The following is an 18,296-nucleotide window of genomic DNA, read 5'->3' as shown; positions in this document are numbered from 1 at the left end:
GTAATTAAGGTTAGGATATGTATTTTTTTTATTCCAATCCATTCTTCTTTTGCAGCATTTAAATAAACTTTATCAGATTTGATGGTTTTGTTATAGACTTTTCAAAATTTGGGGATTAAATTGTACAGTGACAAAAACAGTGATGTTGTGTTTTGTGACGAGGACCCAGGCACAGAGAGACTTGATGAATTTAAGAATCTTATGATTTAATAAAGAAATTTGCAGACTTGCACAGAGATGGTAAAATTATGATGACTGATAACGGAGACTAAGACAACAGACACTGAGGACAGTGGTTTACACAGGGTACAGGGGTTTAAATGCACCAAGGAGACAGTCATAAAGAACTTGGGACAACTGGAGACATTTAAGGATGCAGGGACTGACAGAGACAGTCTCATCGTGACGTGTAAAGTTTATCTTGCCTGGCTGGGCAGCTCTCTGGGTGCTCAGCACCCCCAAAGCTCTGATCCTAGAATCGCCCCTGATCTGAGCAGTGTCGTCGTTGAGCATCAGTGAGTGGGCGTCAGCTCTAAACACTCATCGTGAACACTGATGAAGAGTTTCACGACAGAGCCATGTTTGGGCACTTCGGTCACATCTTTGAGCCACTCATCCAATGTGCCAGTTCGTTCGCTCCCTCTCAGTACAAGTAAATTAACACTCACATAGAAGCAACTACTACAACCACGAGGTACACAAAGCACCCTTGTTCGGTGTTAGATCTTTGTACAGTTCCAACAATTTCTCACAGACTGCTCTCGTTAACACGATCTGCATAAAGTACGTAGTTATAACTTTTCCCAAATCCATATGAAGCCTCCTACCCGTCTTTCCTACCCACTTTTCCTTAACCTCAATGAGGTTTCTGTGAAGGAAGGGAGTTTAGGAAAGGAGGCAAGAGGAACCCCGAGACTGCGTGGATGCAGGTAGAAGCTCATTAGTGTTTGAGTGGACTCAGGTGTGCGGGGTACGCTGACAAGGCTGATTGGTTGAAGCTTAAAACGCTCCTAGTGTCAGCCTAGAGCGCTGTCTCGTGGGTCAGACAGGAGCGCTCGCGGTCCGAAGCTGGTTGCCTCGTTTTTGTTTTCTTCATGGAGCCTTTGCATTTTTGGGTTGACCTCCTCGTTGGGCTCTTCCTGTCGGGACTCTGCGTTCAGTCATCTTTAGTTTTCCCGCCGCCACCGCTTCATGCTTTCTTCCAGAGGGCTCCGCGTCCGTGGAGCCACGGCCACACGCACAGCGCGCACAGCGCGCACCAGGAGCAAAGAGAACGGGAGCACGTGAACACCGTTGGTGTGATCTGCCACCCGGACTCTCTGGAGGTCGTGATCAAGGCAGACATGTTTGCTATTGGAGCTCCTGTTAACAGCGATGACCTCCGCCTTGGAGTGGAGGACAGCGACGACTGCAGAGCCGCAGCGGCCTCGAAGGATGAGTACAGGATCCACGCTGGCCTCGCGGACTGCGGCACCAAACACATGGTAACTAATCTGTGCTGCAGCTTAGACACGTATTAAATCTTACATCGTCTACTTATAAACACACCTGCTCCCCACAGATGAATGACGAATGTCTGGTCTACACAAACCTCCTCATTTACGCTCCTGTGGCCTCTCCTCATGGCGTAATCCGAATGGAGGAGGCTGTGATTCCAATTGAGTGCCATTATGAAAGGTTTGTATGCCTTTTTTAAAAAGTACACCTTCAAAGATTATCAATATATTCTTCACTCTTTTAAAAAGTGCTTTGTATTTTAGGAAGTACAGTTTGTCCAGCTCTCCACTCCAGCCAGCCTGGGTCGCCTTCACATCTAGGCAGACCGCAGAGGAACGCTTGGAGTTTGACCTGAAGCTGATGACAGGTGAGTTGACTTCCATCACTGACTTCTTGGCCTTGATTTTATGCTCACCACTCTGATCTCTGTGCAGACGACTGGCAGCACGAACGTGGAGTTAATGTGTTTTACCTCGGCGAGCCCATCAGCATCGAGGCCTCAGTCAGAGTTGGACAACACGCGGGACTCCGGGTGTTCATGAGCAGCTGTGTGGCCACTCTTCACCCAGACGTGAACACTCAACCCAGATACAGTTTTATTGAAAATGGGTAAGCACACAAAGGCCTGGATTTGGTAAAGGAAAATTCTACATTAGAGTGGATATTAAGCCTGAGCAGGAGTTGCAAAGTTAATGAGGGGCTTAAGTGATGAGCGATTTAGGGAGTGTAACTGGTGATGATGAAGATGGTGTAAAGGCTGGCTAGAATGGTTTGAGTTATGCAGACTTGAGGTTTATTAAAGTTTCTACAGTCAATTACAAGTTAAGTGTAGTTTATCTGACTCTCACATTACCCTAAAATCTTGTTTAGGTGCTTGGTTGACTCAAGGCTTCCAGGGTCGAGGGACTTCTTCCTACCCAGAGCACAAGATGAAAAGCTCCACTTAGTGATCGATGCCTTTAGGTTCCACAATGCCGACAAAGGGGAGGTGAGAATGTATTGTGGCACTAAGTCGTACTCTTGCAGATATGCTTTCTTTGTCTTCCTGACAAATTCTCTTGTTAGGTCTACATCACATGCCGTCTGACTGCTGTCCCAGTGAATGATGCAGAATCCACAAATAAAGCATGCACCTTCATAAATGAAAGGTGTGTCTGAAAGTGTGTCCAACAGATGATTGAAAGTCAATGCATGTGGGCCTGACTAAAACGTGCCAATGATTCTCTTCAGATGGCGGTCCGCTGATGGGAACGACTACCTCTGTGGGCAGTGTCAAAGCCAGAATGAAGTCGTCCAGCCCCGCAGTAAGCCCATCAGTCAAGGAAGATTTGGTCCCCGTGGGTTTGGGAAACCAGTGGAACCTGAACTGCTGAGGAAGAGTGGACTGAGGACTAATCAGGGTAGAGTTTCCAGTCTGTCCATTGTAGCTGCTGTTTAGTTTTGTGCATGTTGGTCACCACTAGATGTCAGCATTAACCCAGTTTTGTGCTTGAAAGTCTGATGGCGTGTCCTCTTTTCTTTTGGGAAGTGTGGGAACATGAAGCTAAACTAGGACCAGTGAAGGTCTTGCACTCACAGAAGAGCAGGCCTCTACCTGTGGAGAAACTGCCTGTGGGTCTCAATAAAATCGGTGGACCTGCTGTGTATGGCAGCCAGTGGAGAAGTGGAATACACAAACTTGGTAACCAGAAGGGCAACAGTAATTACTAATTTTTAGTCTGGTTTTGTTATAAGTGAAACTCCTTAACATGATAGATTTGGAGAAAGGACTGCTTCCTGACTTGTCTGCACCAGACCTTGATGAGACTGATGGCAAAAGTGAAATGGCTGGAAAAGGTAAACTAAGGTCTTGTCAAGTCTTTAAAAATTTGAACAGTGATAATGTGGGGTTCTCTTTCCTCCAATTACAGGTGGGGAAGATGCTCCAGAGTTTAAAGTGAACCTTGAAGAATCCCCTCTGGACAACAGCACCACTGCAGCTCCCCATGTCAACACCACCTCGGAGTTTGAAGTGGAGGAGACCGTGCTGTCTAATGCAACTGCTACAGAGTCTGACCCTAAGAAATAAACTTAACTATACATTGTACTCTGATCTGACTAATCTGTTCTGTCACAGTTACACAATCTTGCAAATGGACTACAACAAGGCACATTTCTTTGGAAACATGGGGTCACTGGTCAAGATGAGACTTTTGGAAGGAGATCATGATGTAGAGTAGCAGGCAACATGGAGTAACCTTAGATTATGGGAGACTGCTGCACTTAACATGTTGCTGGGTCTAACTCCTATAGCTGTGGGAAGAACTGACGAGTGCACTTGCATTTTGATACTGGACTTGTCTTCTAACATGAGGTTGCGAGATGGTGCTGGTCTGTCTCGAATGAGGGTTGTATATGGAAGGGGACCCAGTTGAGTCTGACTTGACGCTCATCAATAAGACCAACAATGCACAGGTGGATGGCAGGATTATATTAAATATGGAGCTGTCAGGCAGGAGGAAGACGACACAAGTTCTGGGATGTAGTGAAAGACAGAGCAAAATGGCAGCACTAACATGAGATTTTTAGTGATTGGAAACAATACTTATGTATTATATACTGCTTGGGGGGGGGGGGGGAAGCGATCAAGGAACTTTAAAAATTTAGATCTGATTTGAAATATTCAAGCTGAAACTGAAATGTGCTGTTTGTCCATCAATAAAATGACTCATCCACAGACATAATCAACCCTTTGAGGGCCAGCATCAAAGTCAAGGCAATACATAAAACATTGAAGTGCTTCATGCAGTGCCAATGTCTAATAGTACAAAATGGGTGAAATAAGACATGATTCAGTTTAATCTGCAGTAACTGAGCTGGTCTCTGAGACCATGCTGTCTGTCATGCCTGATTCAAGCACGGGAGGAAACTAGATTGCTCACTGTGGTAGATGAATTTCATTTAGGAACTTATTTCTCTACTTACAAGACAATCAGTTGGGGTGTTGGGTGGACAAATGTGAATGTGTCATCACATGGCCACAATTTCTGCTGCTCCCAATAATCTCTCTATATGAACATTTTGATGGCTGACCAAAGTTGCATGAGTGTCTTTGAAACATCAGTGACATCAGTTCACTGTGAAAACAAAACCTAAATGATCAGAAGTTCAGAACCTTTGGCATTAATGTCATAGCCCTCTTTTCTTTTTTCTTTCAAAAAACCCTACTGGAAGAAAAGCTCCCTGAGGATACTTGTTCACTGGTTTACATTTCCATGCACCACATCTCTTTTCTCATAGAGTTGCATGGTTTTCTTTCTGCATGCTGTGCACGTCTGAAGCTTGAGCTTCGATGTAAACTCCGGATTTGCACTCATATAAAGCTCCGTGTGAGTCAGACGTGTAGATCAGAGGAACTCTGGGGTTTTTGCACTCTCAGATAATGCGAGGGTGTGCTTCCAGTTGCAGTTCCAGTCCTCTGCAGGTGATGCGATTGATCTGAACTGGGAGGTCCCTTAGAGCAGCGGTCCCCAACCCCCGGGCCTCGGACCGGTACCGGTCCGTAGTGATGGGCAGATGAAGCTTCATGAAGCACTGAAGCTTTTCATCCAATTGCTTCATTTGCTCTAGTAGGACACCTACTGGACGTAAAAATATTAGTTGGCTTGAATTTGAAGAGTGTGGCCTTTTGCACACAGCCTGTAAATGTCAACAACAAAAGGAGTGTGTAAAACATGTATATTGTAGTGATGGCAGCATACTGTGTATATTTATACTGGCAGTATGGAAAATGATTATATGGAAATGCTTAAAATGGAAATGATCATTTACTGTGAGGTGAGGTGTGGTTGGGGTGTGGACACAGTGGTACAATGACCTTGTAGTACCATATCACCCTATTAGAGCACCTCGCTCCCGCTCTGCAGGCCTACTTGTTGTTCCTAGAGTATTTAAAAGTAGAATGGGAGGGAGAGCCTTCAGTTTTCAGGCCCCTCTTCTGTGGAACCAGCTTCCAGTTTGGATTCGGGAGACAGACACTATCTCTACTTTTAAGATTAGGCTTAAAACTTTCCTTTTTGCTAAAGCATATAGTTAGGGCTGGACCAGGTGACCCTGAATCCTCCCTTAGTTATGCTGCAATAGATGTAGGCTTCCGGGGGATTCCCATGATGCATTGAGTTTTTCCTTTCCAGTCACCTTTCTCACTCACTATGTGTTAATAGACCTCTCTGCATTGAATCATATCTGTTATTAACCTCTGTCTCTCTTCCACAGCATGTCTTTTATCCTGTCTTCCTTCTCTCACCCCAACCGGTCGCAGCAGATGGCCGCCCCTCCCTGAGCCTGGTTCTGCCGGAGGTTTCTTCCTGTTAAAAGGGAGTTTTTCCTTCCCACTGTCGCCAAAGTGCTTGCTCATAGGGGGTTATATGATTGTTGGGTTTTTCTCTGTATCTATGAAGCGCCTTGAGGTGACTTTTGTTGTGATTTGGCGCTATATAAATAAAATTGAATTGAATTGAATTGAATTGTGCTTTTGTAACGTTGAGGTATGGACAGCTACAGACTGAGGCTTTGTCCTGCCTGTTCACATTTTATTCTGTAAAAACTAAATTTTCACTGCTTTTATGACCTTTTTAGTGGGGAGAACATAGCTAGGATTTAATGATTTAACAAATCTTTTAAATCCTTTGTCCTCCACAATGCTAAATGGCTGGGAGTCCTCAATCACCATGCTAACCAGGTCTTCATCTATTTGAGATTGTTCTCCTGAGGAAAGACAATAAAGACAAAGCACAAATATAAATTTTACACACATAACTTATTACAGTTGTATAATATTGTTATATCATTTAGTAACATTACTGCATGCTATATTATCATGGCATTTGATGGCTCACCTGGTCTTGCTCCACAATCGGTGTTCCCCCTATTCTCATGCAAAGCTCTGTAGTACCTAAGCATGGGTGAGGTGTTGTTGTTATATCCCAGCTCCCTGGCACATAGCAAACACTTCACCTTGTACAAAAGTAAAGCCGCTTAACATAAATTGTATTGCACCATCAGTATTATGAAAATACATCTTCTGTAGAAATTTACATACCTTGTTGGGAGGAATATGATCAAAATGTTCCCACACAGGGGAGGACATCCTCCTCTTCTTAGCTGGCTCCATTCTCTCCTGACTTTCTCTTCTCACTCTCACAAACCTCCAAACTGTCTCCAAACTGTATCCAAACTCTCACTAACCGCAACTCTCCATCAAACACCCACATCTTGAATGAAGTCTGAGGTGTTTATATCGCTGTCATAGCTCGCGGCAAAGTTCGAACCACTTCATGAACCAGTCACGTGGTACAGCCGGGCAGCGAGGCTTCGGACGTCATCATTTTCAGCTCCTCCCATAAATGAAGCAAGCCTCGATACGCGCATCGCGGAAACGCCCCCTAAATTACTCGACACAAGCTTCGAAGCCTCGCCATATATAATATCTTATTGGAACCGATATGTTCCAGATATCAAGTGGAAGACAGTCTGGATGATCCCCCATAAATATCTGATTGTAAATAAGGTGAAAGAAGTCTCATTTAAAATTCTACATAAATGTTATCCAGCCAGTCACTACATGGTAAAATTTAAAAGGGACATAAATACTAATTGTACATTCTGTGGGGATCATCCAGAAACTGTGACACATCTTTTTTGGTACTGTTCTTTTACACAGAGATTCTGGAAGGAATTTAGCAGGTTTGTTATTGTCCATATTTTAAGGGAGTTTTCTTTACGATGGGAAAATGTTTTATTCTGTTTCTTTAAGTTCCCCAAGAAGTATGATAAATGTTTTTTTATGATAAATTTGTTAATACTTTTAGCTAAATTTTTTATCCATAAATGTAAGTTTACTAACAAAACACCATATTTCTGTCATTTTTTTTAAGGATGTGGAAATGTACATTCAATCAATATCAGACTCCACCAACAAAAAGGCTCTCAAAACAATATATGTATGTGAATTTTTGCGTGTATTCTTATAATTGTTACCTTTTTCTTTTACCCCTGGCTTTTTGTGTTCATGTTCTGTTGTTTTGTATACTTCATCTGTTCGTATGTTGTATACTCATTGTTTGTTAAATAAAGTTAAAAAAAAAAAAAAAAAAAAGCTTCGAAGCCTCGATACAGAACGTCACATCACTACCGGTCCGTGAGTCGTTTGGTACCAGGCCGCGAGAGTTGAGGCTCAGGTGCGAAATGTATGGTTTTCAGGGTTTTTTATCGGTTTTCAGCATTATTTTGTTATCGTTTTTATCGTTAACTCGGTTTTCCTGGGTCTTTTTACGTATGTTATGAATAAATCTTCTTTTTTTCGGTACCGGTACTTGTTTTATTTTGTTGTATTTATCCACGACACCTTAAACGCCGGTCCGTGAAAATATTGTCGGGTATAAACCGGTCCGTGGCGCAAAAAAGGTTGGAGACCGCTGCCTTAGAGGGAACATTGACAGGAGCGTTTAAACCTTTAATAGCTTCAAAATCTTTCCCACTTAAGTCTGTCCTTGATATGAAAGCATATTGGCAATAACAGCTCCTTCAGCCTGTCTGGCTCTTTTCATTATGTTTATATTATAACCTACATATATCTGAGAATAAGGATGACCTCTGCTGTAGTTCCTGTTTCCTGCCACTATAAAAGATAACATTTAACTCATTATCTTGTTCAAAGAGGGAGCATGCACTTCAGCATAGCCTCTTATTGGCTGACCTGAGACAGATGTTGATTCAGGGTTTTTATTTTGTAGGAAATAAACCATTTAAGTTACAAAAATAATAATAATTTGATTTAGTAGCTCCATAAAATACAGCATACATCTAGGACTGCATTGTTGGCACCTCCCCTGGCTTTTAAAATGTCTTGAATTGAGGTACAGACTCTACCAGCTGATTCAATAATTCTCCATTAAGCTGGTTCCAGGTTTCTTCAACAGTAAGTGATGGATCAGCTCTGCGGGATGGAGCCACAAAACCAACTTTCCATCAATGAAAAGACAAAAGTGTCCAAAATCTGAGTGCAGACTAGCCCTGTGTGTTTGCTGTTGAGGTGGTGACCCCCGTTTCCTCTGTTCCTGTACTTCACATGCAGCCTCGTCTCATGTGTGTTTTAGAGAAATGTGCTTGTTATCTTCAGTCATCTTTGTGTTATTAGAACAGCACTGGATGAAAGTTTCAGCATCATCTGCTTGACTTGTGCAGATTCATCACCGAGCATCACTTTCAGCCAGACATCCACAATTTTAATCAGCACGGAAGTAAAATTGCTTCAAATTTTCCTTCCTTACATCCTTTATTAGAAGATACTCTGGAAAGTAGTTGAGGGGATCACCAGACACCCCATCCTAGCTGGGCTTTATGTTTGACACCCCTGATCTACAGCGACTGTAAAGCTTTACAGCTTGGAGATGCTTCACGAGGAATGTTGTAAAGCTTATAGTTAGAAGAGGTTTAATCCTGTAACATTATGTTGGCAGTTTCAGATGCCGTGCGTTGTGACACCCTGAGGTCTGAGAACTTTGATAAGTTTTCCCAGTAAGTTTGAAAAGAGCAAACACCTGGAAAACAAACTTCTCCTCCCTTATGGTGTCATGGTGCAGTTGTAACGGGTGTATTAAAAAAATAATTTATATTTCACCAAAGATCCATCCTGTAGTGTTATTTTGCTTTGTAAGTTTTGGTTATGAATATGTGTTTATTTATATATATTTATTTTTTGGGAGCTTTTATTTTGTTTGTGTGACCTTTGACCTTTGATGCATTTTGTCTCACAGTTTTGTCAGATGTTTTAGTGTGAATTGTTCTTTCTCTGTCGAGTACAGCACTTTATTGCAACATGCTAATTAGCCGATCTCAGGTTAGGGCACAGGAGCATGCAGGTGGTTTCTCATGTGGTCCGCTATTCTTTTCTCTCCCTTGAAGGTGTGCGTGCAGAAGCCCAGTAAAATGAAGTTGCTGTACTAATTTATTTTTCTGTTGAACAGGTATGTGAGCTCCCTCTTTTATTTTTGTGTCACTGGTTACTGGTTATATCTTTTAGTTGTTTGTAATTCATGTTAACAACTTCAACTTATTGTTAAATATATGTAACTAAAAAATATGTAAAATTGCCACTGGTAAATAGGGTCTCCCTAGAGCTTAATTTTGTTGTTGATGAGGAAATGTCACAATTCAGTGCATTTTAATTTCTTATATATGTTTAATGATGTGTTCGAGTATTTTAGTAGATCAATTTGACGATAATATTTGTTATTGTGTTGCACCTCAGTCGCCTAGAGGCCCCGCTGAGCAGAGGTGTGCATGCAGAAGCCCAGTAAGATGAAGTTACTGTACTGATTTATTTTTATTTTGAACAGTCGCTTGGACGCCCGGCTGAGGAGAGTTATGGGAGAATAAATCCGCCCCAGCTGCCAAAGTGAAAGTTGACTCCTCTGGTCATTCGCACAGCACAACGCAGGGAACACGGCGATCGGAGTTTCAGGCCAGACCGGCTACACAGTGTTAAAGGTGGATTAATATAACATAGTAGAGAAGCACTTAAGTCCTTAAATTTTTTTTTAAAGTATTAACTGTCACGCATTTCATAAAACAAATAGACTCAGTGAGCTTGCTGCTGGAGGCAAATAAAGTTTAATCAACCCTGCTGACACAATCTCTAGAAGGCTGAATTATTCTAATACACCTCTCACCCTACAGTCGGGCAGACATGTCCATATTGAAACTTTGGACATAAAATGGTCTTTTACGTGACTGTTAAGCTAGAAACCCTTAAATCCATGATGGTGTTGCTCTTTAATAGCCTCATCCAAATATTTGGAATATCAAACTTCCTCTTCACGACTAGCAGAGCTTGTTTCTCTGGTTTCATTTACAAGAAAAGCAAAACATAAAAGGAGCTACGACTGTCCTCACACAAACAACAGCAGCAGACTTACACAGGTAAGTTCTCTCATTTCCTGGTGGATTCATTTTTGCTTACTTTCACTCAGATTACTGATTACCCTCATCTCTAATGCAGCATTTATTTTACATTTAAAGATACAATGAAGTGGGTTTAACATGGAGTGGATTACACTGCACTTAGTCCGCCTTCTCTTAAATTACAAGCAAACTCATTCACATGAAAAATGATCAATAAGTCTGCAATATTACAGTTTTGACAAACGTAATCAGTTTAACTTTCTGACACAGGGAGAGGTGAGTATCATGAAACCTGTTTGTTGTCGTGTCGCACGCATTACTTTAGATACTGGACTCGTTTCTGAACCACACCTGACAAATAAAATTCTGGTTTAAAAGAAGTGTAATGAATAAAAATGAAAATAAAAGGATGTTTGCTAATGGCTGTAAAATATGCTTCACTTCTTTGTTAAAGAATTATTTAGTTTGCTTTGTTTAATTAATCCTCTGTAAACTAAGTGTTGAGCGATCCTTCCCTGTTATTTATCTGAAGCTGACAGGAGGCTTCAGCCAACAAATCAAGTTACAGATACAAGTTATTAGTGTGATTTTCTCTCTTTATGTCACAAAGTTAAAGCTGTTTGAGAAAACAACTTTTCTCACTAACAAGCCTCTCTTAACAATCTCTTAATTAAAAGTAAACTCTAATATTAAAAAAGTAACTTTTGATTTCAATTGAAGAAAACAAAATTTTAAAAAGCAATTCCAACCCATGATGGATGGTATTAACCAGAGAGAAGAAAAACAAGTAAAACCTGTTTCATTGTTTGTGTGGCTGAATGACTATCAAATTATAAACTGGGAATAAATTTAAAGCTGTCTTAATTAGTATTATTCTATTAATCACAATATAATTAATAATATAAAGTATGCATGAACAATAAAAACAGTGACTTCTTAAATCTCTACAGGATGAAGATGTTTGGAAGAATGATGAGCTGCTGTGTGGCTCTCCTCCTGACCTTCAGCTCTGTGTCAGCTGTAAGACAAAAGCTTAACTCAATCACTGATCTGAGGTCAGTAGGCTTTGGCCAGTCTGTGCCTGAGCAGGGCGTTTGGTTGCTCCGCTGGTTTGCCAGTGAAATTGACATTGACATAAATGGTGACATAAGTCTGACCTTCGAGCCAACTGGTTATGATTATGGCTCACATCGATATCACAACGATGAACAGCTGTTAGACCCACTGCCGAGGGGACATCAATACTACAGTCTTGGGAATGTCCGTCAACAAGGATCGTTGCGACTTCCACATTATGTCACTCACCCTCAATCAGAGCATGAGTATGGCAACAGGGCTCGGATTATAATCAGAGTCTGGGAGCAGAATGTGGGACGGCGAACTTCACAGAGAATAGACCGAGTCTATATCACACAGCATTATGAGACATCTGAACATCAAGGGACAGAGTATGATCCACTACATACATATCGGGTCACTACTAACCTCTTAAGAGCATTGAGGAGGTTTTTCTTGGACCCCATTAACTTACTGATGTCTCTCAGAGATGATTCCCAGTTTTCAGAGGAAAGAAACACGTGGGGCTACGTTGCCTGTCTTGGACTATTGCTGTTAACTGTGATGCAGGAGAACCATTCCTCTCACAACAGACGTCAGAATGATTGGTTCACTTGGGTTGGTTATTCAATCTGTTTGATTTTCATTATTCTTTTTATTGTTGTTTTTGGTCTTCTGTATCTTCAAAACTTGCCCAAGTATTAATTTAATTAAAATCAGTATCAGCACACAGAATGTGCTGTGTTTGCATCACTAAAACTTCCCGTTGTCAAATCCCTATTGAATAATATAATATAATATAATATAATATAATATAATATAATATAATATAATATAATATAATATAATATAATATAATATAATATAATTATTATGGATTGGAAAATTTCCATAATTGGTACGATTATTGCGAAATAACTTTTAAAATCAAAATAGTTGCTATTTGAATATTAATTGCAACTATGCTGTTTTCCAATCAAGCTTTCATCACTGTGAAGACAGTGATCTTATTAAAGGGGTTATATTATATATTATATTATATCTGCCTGAATACAGACACTGGCATTATTGGAGTCTTACGGGAACCATTCTCAGATTGTTAAATAAAACTTAGAAGGTGGGGATTATTTACCATGTGAAGTTCCACAATGCAGATGACATCTATATTTAAGGCTGTAACCGAATCAGCTTCTTTTTTTAAAAAAAGAACAGCTGATTTACTGATTTATCTTTTGGTTGACTACTGCAACTATATTTTTATTAAAGAGCATATCACTCTGATTCTTAGCTCACTGCACAGACTTCCAGTAAGATATTTAATTTTTTTTTAAACTTACTTCAGATAAATCACTGAGAAAGTTTGGGCCCTAACTTTATACCTGACATGTTTAATTAATATGAACCTGGCAGGTATCTGCAGTAGAGCCACTCATCCTGTGGTGTCTTGATATGAAAATAAAGAGGGTGATATGACATTTAGTAGCTCTGCTGCCTGCTGCTCAAACAAACTGTCTTAGATCGTCTCCAACTATATCCATTTCTATTTCAATAATCGTGTAAGTTTTTAAATTAACACCACATGGTCTCATATTTCATGCCTTTCCTTACAATGGGTTTATTATATATTATATAGTCCATTTTGGGGAAATGTGCTTATTATCATCAGTCATCTTTGTGTCATTGGAACAGCAATAAATGAACATTTCAGCATCATCTGCTTGACTCGTGCACATTCGTCACTGAGCATCACTTTCATCCAAACATCCACAGTCAACAATGGTTCTTCTTTAGGAGTCTCTAAACTTGTTGTCTCCTCTTTAGATTTTCATTTGGATTATTATGTACATCAATTTCATTTATTACAGTTCTGTCACAACGCTGGCTCCTGTTGCTGCCTGTTTTATGCATTCATTTTCTATTGGGTGTTATGTTTGATGCCCCTGATCCACAGTGACTGTTTAGCTTTACAGCTTGGAGATGTTTCATGAGGAATGTTGTAAAGCTTAGAGTTAGATGAAATTTGATCCTGTAACATTATTTTGTTAGTTTTAGATGCTGTGCTTCGTGCTCTGAGCTCTTTGATGATTTTATTTCCACAATGTAAGCAAAGAGCAAACACCTTGAAAACAGACTTCTCCTCCAGTATGGTGTCACGCTCCACTATTAAAAGTGTACTAATATAACTAAAGAGAGAAGTACTGTAATCCTAAACAAAGTTCTACAGGGTCACTCACTGCTAAAGTGTTGACTTCTGACTCACTGGTCGAATGCACACATTCATTCATTAAAATACTTTTATGCCAACATTTACATTGTTTTCTTTGTGTTTCACAGACTTTTAGTAAAAATGAAATCAAAAATAAAACTCAATTTTAGTTGAAGTTTGAGATAATGAAACTAAAAGTTTGAGTTGTAACTAGAGATGGCATGATACCACTTTTTTATGTCCGATACCGATATCATAAATTTGGATATCGGCTGATACCGATATGAATCCGATATAGTGTGTTTTTTAATCAATAAAACTGTTTTTTTTTTATATCTTGCTGCATTTTGTATAAGTTCAAACTCAAGTTTAAAAACAAACAAACACTAAAGCTATTCTGTTATACCTGTATGCAAAAAATACACTGCACCCAAAATATTTCATGGTTCAGCAATACTGATCAATCTAATAAACTTAAACCTATTCCCTCCTCCCTATCCTGGTATTTTAAAGAGTAAGCAACCTAACTAATAGGGCTGCAAACTCCCAGCAAAAAAAATAAAAAATAAAAATAGGGAACCACCCCCACCTCAACTTTAATTTGATGCAGTGTGAAAAAAATGCACAGAAATCAATTATTAATAATTAAATAGATTCAACATCTTTCTTCAACAGAACTGCACAGATGGTATCTTCCCAAAGGATAAAGTACTAGCATACTAGGGTATATTAGACTTAATAGTTACTATATACAGTAATGGACTTCTATACATTTTACATCAGATTAAAACTTTGGGTGTAAGATTCAGATAATTATTTATTAAAAGCTAGACATTTTAAATGAGATTAAGAAAGAAAATTATGTCTTTGTGCCCCTTTTCCCTGTTAATGCCCTATCGGGCCCCCTGGCTAAACTTTGCTAGATCCGCCCCTGCACAGTTACCAGCCGTCAGCTACGTAGAAAAAGATCCTGGTGTAGAAAGTAATATTAAATAAATTCTAACAACAGCTTATCAAGGTTAAACGTGCTGCTGTTGTTTCTGGCGCGAAGTGGGCGATAAACAAACAAGAGAGTGCCGGTTTGGTAGCGATCGAGGCTCCAAATGCTGAACCAGACCCCGACAGGTCTCGCACCCCACAGCCGCTCTATCACGTGATGCATACTTCTCCGACGTGCTACGGTTATGAGCCGAGTTATGCCATGTCGCAAGTTTTGTGAGGTGCTTTTCTTCTTGGATCGGATTACATTTTTTATTTCTCTCCAATATCCGATCCAGTAATTTAGTAATCACATCTTTCTATGTAGGGATCTTAAAGTTTGTTAATATGATGACAGTAACCTTTAAATAAGGAAATTTGAATGACCAAACAAATCATCTAAATATCTGGATTGTCAACCTTCATCTTCGCCACTAGCGGAGCTTATTGCTCTGGTTTCATTTACCAGGAAAGCAAAACTTAAAGGGAGTTACGACTGTCCTCACACAAACAACAGCAGACTTACAAAGGTAAGTTTACTGGTGGATTCCTTTTCACTTACTCACATGATTTTGCCCTAATGCAGGATTTTTTTTCTATATTTAAAGATACAATGAAGTGGCCACTTGGGACATGGGAGAAAAAAATAAGATGAACTTTTGCGAGATCGCAAAACTATTGTGAGATCAACTTTTAATAAACTTATAAGATAAACGTTTAATATGTTTTCAGGCATGAATGTAGCTGTGTAACCTTCAAATATCTGATCGGTTCATCAAGACATATTTGCGCATATTTGTAAAAGTGCTCGTTTTTGGAGACGTCTGTTACCCACCAGCTCGAAGCTGAGGTCGAGCGTCGGAAGTGCGCTCCCGATGTGCCGGGAGTGCGGGGGGAACACCGCACTCCCGGCACATCGTGCCTCGACCTCCTTGTTTTGTTTTTAAACTTGATATAAAAAGTTAAATACATTCAAATAATTTGTAATTAGTACAAATAGTAATAGTTTTCATAGCCTTTTTATTAAGTAATTCACGAATCAATTTTATGTAAGATACAGTATCATTATAGTAGTGTTTAAAATTAGGCTTTTGGCTACTGTATTTGCATTTGTGGAAATAAAAATGAGCTAAGAGACAACTAACAAGTTTATTATGGCGACAACTGCGTCACTCACCCTGCAGACACGTCCATGTTTAAACTTAAACCTGTTCATAAAATTATCAATAATCTGCTTTTACGTGACTGTTAAACTAGAAACACTTAAATCCATGATGATGTTGCTCTTTAATACTCTCATCAAAATGGCTAGATTACCATTATCAACTAGCAAAACTTGTTGGTCTGGTTCTATTTACAAGAAAAGCAAAGCATAAGGGAGCTGCGACTGTCCTCACATGAACAGCAGCAGCAGACTTACACAGGTTCTCTCATTTTCTTTATTTTCACTCCCATGACTTTACCCTCTTTTCTAATGCTCCATTTATTCTACCAATGACAAAATATTTAAAGATAAGATGAAATGGATTGTACTTTGTCCACTTTCTCTTAAATTACAAGCATACTCATTCAAGTGCAAAATGATCTTGTTTTGATGTTATTAGTTTAACTTTGTGACACATGGAGAAGTGAGTATCATGAAACCAGCTGACAACATAAATAAATAAAATTATGGGTTAACAGAAGTGTAATGGCTAAGTGGGAAAAAAGAAAAAGAAAATAAGAAAATAACTTTTCTTAATAAAAAGCCTCTCCTAACAATTAATCAAAAAACTAACTTTTGATTTCAGTTGAAGAAAGCAACATTTTAAAATGCAATTCCAACCCATAATAAATGGTATAAACCAGAGAGGAGAAAAACAAGTAAAACCTGTTTCAGAGTTTGTGTGGCTGAATGGCTATCAAATTATAAACTAGGAATACATTTAAAGCTGTCTTAATCATGATTATCCTATTAATCACAATATGCAGTCATCACATAATTGTTTCACTTGGTCATAAATCACATAATGAGTGTCAGAATATAAAGTATGCATAAACAATAAAAACAGTGACTTCTTAAATCTCTACAGGATGAAGATGTTTGGAAGAATGATGAGCTGCTGTGTGGCTCTCCTCCTGACCTTCAGCTCTGTGTCAGCTGTAAGAAAGCTCAACTCAATCACTCATCTGAGGTCAGTAGGCTCTGACACATCTGCCCAAGAGGACTGCCTCCGGTTCCTCCACTGGTTTGCCAACACAGTTGACATCAACACAAATGATGACATACGTCTGACCTTTGGCCCAAACCATCGTGATTATGGCTCACATCAATATCGCAACGATGAACAGCTGTTAGAGCCACTGCCGAGGGGATATCAGTACTACAGTCTTGGTAATATCCATCGAGAAGGATCATTGCAACTTCCACCTCATGTCATCCAATCAGAGCAAGAGGACGGTAACAGGGCTCGAATCATAATCAGAGTCAGGGAGCAGAATGTGAGACGGCGAACTTCACGTATAATAGACCAAGTCTATATCACACAGCATTATGAGGCAGCTGGATATCAATGGACAGCGTATGATCCACAACATACATATGGGATCACTACTAGCCTCTTAAGAGCGATCAGGAGGTTTCCCATGGACAGTGATGACATCAATTTACTGATGTCTCTCAGAAACCGCTATAGAAGCAACGCTGATGACTCCCAGCTATCAGAGATAAGAAACACGTGGGGTGACCTCGCTTGTCTTGGCCTGTTGTTGTTTATTGTGATACAACACACATCAGCATGATGTGCTCCATAGCTCACAGAGTCGTCAAAACTATGCTTTTGCCGTTTCAGAAAGGTACTCTAATTTGGAGGACGAAAACTGTGTTTATTATTTCATCTGTCTTGTTGTGCTTCTTGTTTCAGTCTTTTTTGGTCTTGTGTATCTGTCATACTCATCTAAATATTAAATCAACTAAACTCAATGTAGATGTAACTGGGCCATAAATTACATATTGTTACAATTACACAAAATGTGTTGTAGACCACATATTTTATTTGCCAGTTTATACCTGACTTTTAGGACCTTCAAGCCTGTAGTTATGTTCTTTATCAGTTAGAGCCCCTCCTCATTGTTCTTCTTCTTTGGTGCAACCCTATAAATACAGTGTACCCCTTTGGCCTCTCCCATTTTCTACAATTCGCCTGTGAGAAAGGTTGGTGTCATTTCTTTCCAGACACTGTACAACACACATATAATGTATATTTATCCACCCTGATGTTTCTGATTGTGATTTTAGTTCAATTATTGTCATCATTGTGCCTGTTTTTGTTAGATGCTATAAATGTCTAGTATGTGTGTGCCACAAATGTGTTTTAGGTGCCGTTAACACTAGCATGAACATATAATTCTGGCTAGCTTGTGTGGAAAATACATTATTAGATAAGAGGGCTTTTATTAGTAACATTGAACGAAGCTTCGTTCAATAGCTTCTAGCTAGAAGGTATTGAACGCGCAGAGCCTTAAAAAAGCATTTTGCTTGTAACTTGTAGACGTGCTTGCTTAGATACAGTTAAGTACAAGATATGCTCCGGTCGTGTACGAAAAGAATAGAACGACAGGAAATATCTGCAGTCTA

At 39.7% G+C, this 18,296-nt stretch overlaps 3 protein-coding genes across 3 annotated transcripts; all 3 read left to right on the top strand.

Moving 5' to 3' along the window:
• Positions 1–1,094: 1,094 nt before the first annotated feature.
• Positions 1,095–3,565, top strand: LOC102788624 (zona pellucida sperm-binding protein 3-like). Its single transcript, XM_006791566.3, has 10 exons — positions 1,095–1,484; positions 1,562–1,677; positions 1,761–1,864; positions 1,932–2,106; positions 2,368–2,485; positions 2,563–2,645; positions 2,728–2,897; positions 3,026–3,178; positions 3,253–3,333; positions 3,408–3,565. The coding sequence occupies exons 1-10, from the start codon at positions 1,095–1,097 to the stop codon at positions 3,563–3,565; spliced, it is 1,548 nt and encodes a 515-aa protein (XP_006791629.2).
• A 6,881-nt stretch (positions 3,566–10,446) lies between these two features.
• LOC118454213 (uncharacterized) lies at positions 10,447–12,338 on the top strand. Its single transcript, XM_035908060.2, has 2 exons — positions 10,447–10,458; positions 11,391–12,338. The coding sequence occupies exon 2, from the start codon at positions 11,392–11,394 to the stop codon at positions 12,199–12,201; it is 810 nt and encodes a 269-aa protein (XP_035763953.2). The 5' UTR covers positions 10,447–10,458; position 11,391; the 3' UTR covers positions 12,202–12,338.
• A 2,570-nt stretch (positions 12,339–14,908) lies between these two features.
• Positions 14,909–17,585, top strand: LOC118454205 (uncharacterized). Its single transcript, XM_035908006.2, has 2 exons — positions 14,909–15,210; positions 16,753–17,585. Exon 2 carries the CDS (start codon positions 16,754–16,756, stop codon positions 17,459–17,461), a length of 708 nt encoding a protein of 235 aa, XP_035763899.2. The 5' UTR covers positions 14,909–15,210; position 16,753; the 3' UTR covers positions 17,462–17,585.
• The last annotated feature ends 711 nt before the right edge of the window (positions 17,586–18,296 follow it).

This window comes from Neolamprologus brichardi, chromosome 4, assembly GCF_056152115.1.
Source record: "Neolamprologus brichardi isolate AB-2024 chromosome 4, ASM5615211v1, whole genome shotgun sequence".
NCBI lineage: Eukaryota > Metazoa > Chordata > Actinopteri > Cichliformes > Cichlidae > Neolamprologus > Neolamprologus brichardi.
The sequence above is the reverse complement of the archived record's forward strand: the minus strand, read 5'-3'. Positions and strand labels throughout refer to the sequence as shown.

What these genes read in the sequence shown, in the direction of transcription:
- LOC102788624 (XM_006791566.3), top strand. Translation starts at nt 1,095, where the DNA reads ATGGAGCCTTTGCATTTTTGGGTTGACCTCCTCGTTGGGCTCTTCCTG. An exon ending in TGCACCTTCATAAATGAAAG is followed by an intron (nt 2,646 to 2,727) that starts GTGTGTCTGAAA and finishes GATTCTCTTCAG; the next exon opens with ATGGCGGTCCGCTGATGGGA. An exon ending in AAGTGGAATACACAAACTTG is followed by an intron (nt 3,179 to 3,252) that starts GTAACCAGAAGG and finishes TTAACATGATAG; the next exon opens with ATTTGGAGAAAGGACTGCTT.
- LOC118454213 (XM_035908060.2), top strand. Translation starts at nt 11,392, where the DNA reads ATGAAGATGTTTGGAAGAATGATGAGCTGCTGTGTGGCTCTCCTCCTG.
- LOC118454205 (XM_035908006.2), top strand. Translation starts at nt 16,754, where the DNA reads ATGAAGATGTTTGGAAGAATGATGAGCTGCTGTGTGGCTCTCCTCCTG.